Source organism: Penaeus japonicus, unplaced genomic scaffold (genome assembly GCF_977035675.1).
Source record: "Penaeus japonicus unplaced genomic scaffold, GWHDUDI00000001_assembly GWHDUDI00000022, whole genome shotgun sequence".
Classification (NCBI taxonomy): domain Eukaryota; kingdom Metazoa; phylum Arthropoda; class Malacostraca; order Decapoda; family Penaeidae; genus Penaeus; species Penaeus japonicus.
In genome coordinates, this window is record NW_028234424.1 from 24,583,751 (window position 1) to 24,593,750 (window position 10,000).

Consider the following 10,000-nt stretch of genomic DNA (forward strand, 5'->3'; position numbering starts at 1 on the left):
TACTGCAATCAACATCATCATTACAGCTTCTACAAGCATTATCATTATCATCTTCATTATCATCATTATAATCATTATTATTGGTCTCGTCTTTATCATTACATTAATTTGTTATCATTATTGTTTTTTCTTCTTTTCATTGTTTATTTTGTTACTGCTGTGATCTTTGTCATTTTCATTTCTATTAGAATTAGTGTTATTGTCATTATCATTGTTAGTTGTAGTACTGTAATGTTATCATTATCATTATATTTTCATTATTGCTACTGATATTAGAATTATTATCATTATCATCATGATTATTACCGATTATCGTCATTATTATTGTTAACATTTTTATTGTTGTTGATATCATTATCAACTTTAATAATTCTGATGTAATTATTGTTTTATTCTTATTTTTATCACTATTATCATCATTATCGTTTTTATTATCATTATCATCATTATCGTTTTTATTATCATTATAATTATTATCATTATCATTATCAATATTATTATTATCATTATTATTATTACTATTTTATTATTATCAGTATCACTGTTGCTGTTGTTGTTATTATCATTATTATTACTGTCATTACTATCGCTATTATTATCATTTTAAATGTGGTTAGTATCACTATTATTGTCATCATAATAATCATCATTATTGTTAACTGTGTTGTTATTATCTTATCATTATCATCATCATCCTTATTATTGTTTTTTATTGTTGATATGATTATCATTATTATTGTTATGATCATTGTTATCATACTTATTATCATCGTCTTTATCATTATAGCCATTATTGTTATCATCGTAATGACTCTTACAATTCTTGTCATTATCATCATCAATATTATTATCATTAATTTCATTATCATTGTTGTATCTATAACTATTATTATCCCATTAGGATTAATGTTATCATCATTATCAATAATAGTATTAGTAGCAACAGGAATGACTATGAGTCGTAACGGTAACAGTTTTAGTAAGAGTATTAGTATTATACTATCATCACCCTCGAAATAACTATTATCATTAGCAATGTTAGTTGTAACAGAAGTAGTAATAGTTTGTTTGTCTTTTGTAAATATATTGTTAACATCGAGTCATTCTTGCTATTGTTTAGTCCTTGTTATTACCTGTGTGTGAACAACCATTAATATCAGCTCATTCTCGTGATCACTCTTCTCACTATCATCACCATCACCCTCATTATCATCATTATCATCATCATCACCCCACTTCTCGATATCCTTTTCGTTAGACTGGTGAACGTGACGCCCAGGGATGATGATGACAAGGGTTAAACACAAGCGTCTCCTTTTTTTCCCTCTCTCTTTTACAGCCCAAGCACCCCCTTGTCTTCGTACTCGTCTGGGTCCATTCTCGACGTCAATGAGGTCGTGAGCATTGCATTTATATCTTACGAGAGCCACGACCCCCAACTAGCAATCTGTGCTTTGTTAAGATGGAAGTCATTATGTGTATAGATGTAAGCATATTGAATCTGAGACACGCGTTTCGCATGTAAACAAAACATAAAACATTCGCAAAGGCACGTATACACTTTTTGCCAAGTGTTAGATACATACGTAATACTCACATAAAATAGCCATTTACATAGGGACCCAGATGCATGTGTATTTAATTACACGCATACGAATACAACGAACTGTACTTGTGTACACACGCTTAAGTACACAAGCAGGCAAAGCATACAGCCGCACACTCACGCACACGCACGAAACGCTTATGAATCGCCTAGGTGTAAAAGGGCGTCTTCTCACAGCGAAGAGGGAATTAATGCAACAAAGAATAAACTGAAGTATGAGGCCAAAGGCGGGGCGAAGGCGGGCTGTGACCTCACTACTGAATTAACAACAAAGCTTCTTAAACTGTCTGTCGTCCTACATTATCATTAACTCGAGAAATGTGTGCTAAGTGGAATACAGTCAGAGCGTTTACCCACATAGGCCCTGATGCATATTATGTGCGTGGATGTGAGGGGATAGATGGATGGACGGCTATGCATATTGATATACACGCAAACAGATAACGTAACGTATTGATTGACAGATATGCACATCATGTAAACTGATAAATGGATAGACAGACAGTTGCATGGGTGGATATATAGGATACGATAGATGGATAAGATATACATGCTGACGTATCTAAGAACATAAATCCTTGACATACACAGTTCCTATCCAGATTTCTCTTTGTGTCTCCTTCTCCTCTCCTCTCTTTCTACACACCCTCACTTCTTTTCCTCTCTTCCCCTCGTACGTATGTCTGTATAACCTCCATACCCCCCCCCCCAGCCTCCCCCTCCCCTGAGCATAAGTACATCCGGTAATCCTGAAGTTCCAAATGGCACGTGAGACATTTTGCCCTCCGGTCCCGTGTGTATGATAAAGGTGAATAAACATTATGATTTATGTCTTCGGTGTAGAAGGAGCGCTTTATGTGTAGCAAAGAATCGAAACGTTACGTTACAGATATGCTAATGCCGGGCGACACAATGCGAACAATACGCTTCAGGCAGAACAATGCAAGCAGCGATGCAATGCAATATAGATTATACAATAGCGTGCAATATAATATTGTGCAGTGATTTCAAATTTCATGTGTCCTGCGAGTGTCACATTTGATTATTACATAAAAGGGTAAAATAAGTCAGAAAAAGTAAATGTCGACGGACAGAGAGAATGCGTTTTTTCTTTCATTCTTTCTCTCTTACTTTTTTAGAATATGTCTTTCTGTGATTGTGGAATATTTATTGATAGTGAAACAGAAATTCCTTTCATTCTGCATGAAAATGTTTTGTTCTCTTCCTTTGTCTCTTTTCCATTTTCGCTTCACAAGTCTTCTACCTTAGAGATGTTGCTATCAGAATATTGCACGAGAACACAAGCTCATGTATAAATGTACCCAGCTTTTTCGGCTTCACTAAGACAAGATATTTATTATTTATTTTTTATCTTCTAGTTCTGTTTTTCTTTCTCTCTCTCTCTCTCTCTCTCTCTCTCTCTCTCTCTCTCTCTCTCTCTCTCTCTCTCTCTCCTCTTTTCTCTCTCTCTCTTTCTCCCTCTCTCCTCTTCTCTCTCTCTCTCTCTCTTTCTCTCTGCCTTTTCTCTCTCTCTCTCTCTCTCTCTCTCTCTCTCTCTCTCTCTCTCTCTTCTTCTCTCTCTCCTCTCTCTATCTCCTCTTCTTCCTCCTTCTGCTTCTCTCTCTCTCTCTCTCTCTCTCTCTCTCTCTTTCTCTCTCTCTCTCTCCTCTCCCCTTCTCTCTCTCTCCTCTCTCTCTCTCTCTCTCTCTTCTTCTCTACTCTCTCTCTCTCTTTATCTCTTCTCTCTCTCTCTCTCTCTCTCTCTCTCTCTCTCTCTCTCTCTCTCTCTCTCTCTCTCTCTCTCTCTCTCTCTCTCTCTCTCTCTCTCTCTCTCTCTCGCTTTCTCTCTCTCTCTCTCTCTATCTATCTCTTTATCTTTATGATATTTTCCTGTTGTCTTATTTGTCCCTATATATTGTTTTCATTCTTATCGTACGCCTACAATTAGCTATATGTCTGTCCATTTATATGCATTCTTGTTTCTTTCCGTCAGTGGCAGCTTCAGTATACCTGTTAGGTATTTGTGAACATACATATTTGGCTCTGCATTTCTTCGCTTATCTAATGTTTCCTACTAATTTACCGACCCAATACATGTTTTTGATTTATTCCGCATTTCATCTAACACGCACGGACGTCGGTGCTCATATGCTTAACTTGGCAAGCCATTAAAAAGTATCATTGTCACAGTGGGAACTGAGAGTGCTTGTTTGCCTTGACATATGATTGCAATCCATTGTACTGGAGCTTCATGCCTACGCCTAAGTTTACATAATCAGCTATACCGTTATATTAGACCTGTCTGGTATTTAGATGAAAATTTTTGAACACAATAACAACTTTTCTGTGTGATATTTCATCTATTTATTTCCCGCTTCTGGTATATCTTGTTAGAAAAAAACGATGTTTATTATCATCTAAATCTCCCTCTTTTGACACGGTAAATACTTCTGACACATACGAGTATCTGACAACAACACCCCCTATCAAGTACCGCTGAAAACACCATTTCTGACTTGCCAGCCTCCCACCGGACTTTTTCTAGACCCAAATATCCCGTCTAGCATCCCCAACCTTACCTTTCCCTACATCCCTTCCAACCCGCCCCCCTCCTTCCGAAATAATCCCCAAGCATCCCAACCGACCCCCCTTCATCCCAGCTTACCCTCCAAGCATCCCAGCTGACCCACCAGCATCCCAGTATGTCCCAAGGCTACACTACCAACCAAGGACGTCTGGTGCCGGCCGCTTGTGCCACCACAGATATCACTACTTCATTATTTCATTTACTATTCCCTTGTTTATTAGCCCTCCCTGCGTCTTCCTCCTTCATTCACATTCCTCCGGGTCGTCCAACCAGCCGGGGGTTCCTAGAGGCTGTGATCCTCCTCCATCTGACCTCAAATAGCATTTCGTCCCCGAGTGCAACATTCCACCAAGAGAAAAGAAGCGCATATCAAGGCGCCCACATGAGAGCTCGGCAAGAGGTTTTATTTGTTAGTTTGAATCAAGTGCGCAGTTCCGAGGTCGCGGGAAAGGAAAAGGGGCGTTAGAAAGAAATGTTCCTCTATTCTCCTCTCTCCCATTCTTCTCCGTACCGGCTTGTTCTCGTCCTAAAGAGGGGATCGTGGGCTCAACGAGAACACCTGGAGGACTCATACACCCGTCACTGGGAGGTGTTGATAGCTGGCCTCACTGGATGATCTTGGGTACTCCCTCAGACTCTGCTTGGGCGGTGCTTGGCGTGCTTTTAGGCGTGTAGAGGCGGTCGTGGACATTGCTGAGGGGTTGATGTTGACAGTTGCAACGTTCGAGGTGTTTAGTGTACTATGACATTATTTTGCAATATAAAATGCTATCAATATGTGATTCCCTGTTTGTCATGATATATGCCACTCTACCATAAAAAGTGTATACTGTGTTGTATAGTCCTTGTTGAGGAAGTAAAAGTGTGGTTTGACAGTTTTACGGAGTGACTGAACAATGGCTTTTGCAGAGAGCATGCTGACTTGTGGAAGAGGAGAGCGAGAAACATAGAGAGAGCGAGCGACAGAAAGAGTAAATGAGAGAGAGAGGGAGAGATAGATATATGGAGAGAGAGAGAGAGCGAGAGATAGAGAGAGGGAGAGAGAGAGAATGAGAGGAGTGAGATAGAGGGTGGGAGAGAGAGAGAAACAGGCAGACAGACTGACAGACATACGCACACACACACACATGCGCGCCCTCTCACATACATGCACAAACAGATACAGAAACATGATGAAAGAAAGAAAGAAAAATATGTACCATAAAGTGGAAAAGCATACATTTGAATATAGATAGCGTGCATATGATATCAAATGCATCAATCACCATCTGCACATCGTATTTCACAAAGACGCCGGAAATAGCAGAACATTTTTTTACAGTCGTGGTCCGTCATGTTTCCATCACCTGCCCGCCATCTGGTGGTGACGCCGCTGTTTGTATCTTTGCATTTTTTCCTACGATCTCCCTGCAGGTCCTCAGGGCTGCCCTTCCTGATGCCCGCCCGGGTGTCCGCTTTAATGCCCGCCTCGATGCTGGTGTTGATCTCATGTACCTCCATGCCCTCGCCGATGCAATGAGGGAGGACGTGCATCGCCGGTCGCGTCTGTACCTGTGCCGATGCCCATGCTAATGCCGCTCAGATGCTCACCGCCCTATGGCCTGGGCAGTGATTGCCCTCCGAGCTGCCCCGGCGGCGGCCCGCTTCAGAGGGACATTAACCGCGAGATGTTTATCCCGTCATGATTCACGTAATATGATAATCACGTCTTGAAGCTCCGCGCGTGGGGCGGGGTGACGTTTGTGAGGCATCCACGCCCGGGCGGACGATCTACGCGAGTGGAACGACCACGCCCGTGGGACGACCAGCGCCATCAACCAGGAAGATGACTTGCGTGGGATGAAGTGGTAATAAGAACAACAAAATCTTGTCACCCGAGATACATAGACAACGCAAACAGTGTAATAAAATCTACCCAGAGAGACTAAAATAGAAAGCGTTGCACATTAACCTTTTTAACTGTTTATTTATAGTGTACTCGGTATTTTCTGTAATATATAGCTTCATTTTTTTACCTTTGCTTGTCCTTACCTTTGCATATCAAGGTAAGAAAAGAATAAGATTACTCTCGTGTCTCAGGGCCGTGTACAGTAACGTTAGTGATACGTCAGACACGAACATTTGTAAACTGGAGATCTCGCTGACCATCTCCTGTGTTACAAGACATTCTTGTCCGCGATCTCTGCCGGGTTCGAGACACGCCACCTCACCCCTAGACGCGCTACCCCCACCCCCACCCCCTCCCCCTCCTCCCGCCAACCCGACCCGGCCTCTAAGCCACTCCGGCGGCAGGCTATAAAACAGGAGAAAATCTGTGGAGCAGATGATAAAAGAATGATGATAGAGAAATCATTATCGGTTAATTTTAAAAGGAAGAGGCACCCCTCTGTTTGCATGTGTGTTTGTTTGTTTGCATCGCTTTGCATTCATGCAAGCGGCCGCTTCCGATTAAGATCATGAACTAAATTCACATGTTTGGAATAAATACATATCGTACCACTGCTGATCTGCATGCCTATTCACTGACATCAACGTAATTATATCTTTGCCTCCATGAATGGTCAATTTAGACCCTTAATCTTTTGACACAGATGATACAGACAAGGACCCAGGTTGTCCACCCGCAAGGATAACACTTAATTTCGTCTGAACCTGAAATCTCTATGCTTCTCATAAGATTCTTAGAATCTTCCACAAATTATGATAAACTGACATTCAATTTCTTCATTTAATCTTTGCTTGATATATTTTTAAGTTTGTCATAAGGTATACTTTTAATAATGTATATTATCATCATTCGCAATTTAAATGAATAAATAAATTATCCTAACAAACCAAAGATGAATAAAAATCAAATATATTTCAGAAATATAATGTATCTCTGATAAGATAAGATAAGAGATAAGATACAAACTAAAACAAAAGCAAATGCTGGAACGGGTAGAGGTAAAAAAAAAAACTTTTCTCGAGACACGAAGGAAGACAGTGAGCGAGACACCGAGGCAAGAAGATAGACACTGACAAAGTTTTCGTGGTTCTTTTGCCTTGTTTCTGCGCTCTGTCTCCTTTCCTTCGTCCTGCCCTCTCGCTCCTTTCTCTTTCCTTTCTCTCTCATTTTCTCTGATATTCTGACTTTCCCTTTCTTTCTCTTTCTATATTTTTATACATATATATATAGGTAGAGAGAGAGAGACAGATCATTCATACACTCACACACTAACATACACACACACACACACACACACACACACACACACACACACACACACACACACACACACATATATATATATATATATATATATATATATATATATATATATATATATATATATTTATATACATATATATAAAAATATATATGTATATATAAAAATATATATATATAATATATATATAGATATCATATATATATATATATATATATATATATATATATATATATAATATATATATATATTATATATATATATAATATATATATATATATATATATATATATATATATATTATATTATATATATATATATATATTATATATATATATATATATATATATATATTATGTGTTGCGACGCACCACCTGAGGTCGCGCATGGCCCCTTGTGAGTCGCCACATCCTGAGTCGCGCATGGGCCATGTTTCCTCGCCCTTATGCCTTTCCTTGGCGTCTTATTTGATTTATCGTGTACCGCGTCGGATAACTGTGACGGAGAGACATTTGACCGCCAAGGAGTCCGAAATCTTGCGTGTGTGTTCTGCTTCTAGTACCTGAGATGGCCATTAGATGTAGTGTTCTGTATTTCTGATATCTCACTGCAACCTTTTTTTAACTGATTTTGTGATTTCATTAACATTATCATCTTATTCATGACCATGTTAATCTTTGTGTATTGATTGTATGTACAAAACTAATTTTGTCATGTTCTGTAGAATAATCTCTTTGATGTTGTGTCAAAGAGGGCAAGTTTATCAGGCAATTTTATCATGGAATGCAGATGACAAACACCATTGCATCATCACCATTCATAAAGATTCTCTGCCTTTCTTAAGACCTTATTTCAACCCGCCATCATGAGCGCTCTTGCCTTCGCCCTCAGAGAACAGAACTTCGGAGGCCCCTCGTGCCTGTGCCTGAGACCCACCCACTTCACCATGACGGAGGATGACGATGGCGAGGACGTGATGCTGAAGGCGTCCTTCTACCCCGACCTGTCTGAGATCGGTCCCGTGGGCAGTGTCATGATGTCCTGCAAGACGCCCATGAGGCACCTGTGTCAAAAGAGGCCGGAGGAGACGGTGAAACGCAGCCAGTGCCCCGTTAAGTCGAACACCGAACCGAACATGTGCCAGTAGGCCCCGGGGACCGTCGAGGCAATTGCTCGAATGAACCGACACTAAATGAACCTTTAATGGAAGATACAGTAGATTATGAGTTTCATTGTCTGGAAGGTGAATCAGCACTGCATGTTTGATTCAACAGCTTAATGGCTAGATATCAAAGTTGCATGCGCTGTTACCCAACAGCGATGTATATATTTTACCCAACATTATTTCAACAAAAAGCTTGATATTCTAGGTATTATTCTTATCTAAACTGTAGATAATTAAGAAGAGTTATCATGTGCAGTAATGATAATAACAAATCAACAAATAAAAGCAAAGCTGTCAGCTATCTTCATTTACAGATTATACTAACAATAACAAACAACGTTCCCAAAGCATATACCACGGTCTCCATGTGAGTATAGATAATAATAAATGCAGTTTAAACCTGTTCCTTTTTCTTCCCGGATATATATCTTAATCTAGATAACCTTTGATAACATAGAAAGAGAAGTGACAAAGACCGACACCAAAGAACATGGAGAATGAGACAAATGAATATCCACACAAAGTAAATATATCTTTAAACAACAATAGAGGCAGATACCCTCACAAAATAAATTATATCCTGACTCTCTATCCACCGTCTATTCTTAAATCACATTATTCTGGCAATTGCAAGATTTAGCATTCAAAGAGGAAAAATGAAAAGGCAAAAAAAAGGAAAAAGCTTTGGGTTCGTGGTCCTTACGCCATGGCAAGGGGGGGGGGGTACGGAGAGATGGGAGATAGGGAGGGAGGAACTTCAAGCCGAGAAGAAGAAAATATAGATGGAAAGCGGGGGATTACGAGTGGGAAAGAGAAAAAAAAAGAGGAAATACGTAAATAAAAGGGATATCCTAAACAATAGGCTTCCCCAAGAGATAAAGCGATCAAACTCAACCTAGATAGATGGAACTAGTAATAAAAAATGAATAGATGAGTAATCAAACTAAAGAAAAAATGAATGAATGGGTCGAAAAATAATTTAGTAGATATAGATATACGTTAATGATAAACAAAAAAAATGATAAATTAATACATGATTTGATAAATAAATGAATAGATAAAGTGCTGAATATATGAATAAGTAAACTGACAGATGAATAAATGAATAAATTGATAGATTAATTGAATGATAATTTGGTAAATGAATTGGTAAGTAAATTGATTACTAAATGAATAAATAAGTCACTCAAGGGACATTACAAGTAAATAGAAAATCAACAAATCATTGAAAAAATTGACAAAAAGAAGTGAGTTTCGACGGCGTAGATTAATAAGTTGAGACACACTTTGATAAGCAATAAGGTCACAATAAGATAACTTACTAAGATAAATTAACAGACACACAGATAAATACATAAACATAGAATATAAATATTACCAAAATACATACTAATAAGTCCCGAAACCCTAAGCGATTAAGTTGATAAACGAAT

The 10,000-nt window shown here is 38.8% G+C and overlaps 1 protein-coding gene across 1 annotated transcript in view; it reads left to right on the forward strand.

Moving 5' to 3' along the window:
* LOC122262085 (uncharacterized) overlaps positions 1-8,966 on the forward strand; it is a 58,477-nt gene extending 49,511 nt beyond the window's left edge. Inside the window, exon 6 of the mRNA XM_086549615.1 lies at positions 8,294-8,966. Within this exon, the coding sequence (XP_086405741.1) occupies positions 8,294-8,549 (256 nt within the window). The 3' untranslated portion in view covers positions 8,550-8,966. The remainder of the gene's footprint in view (positions 1-8,293) is intronic.
* The last annotated feature ends 1,034 nt before the right edge of the window (positions 8,967-10,000 follow it).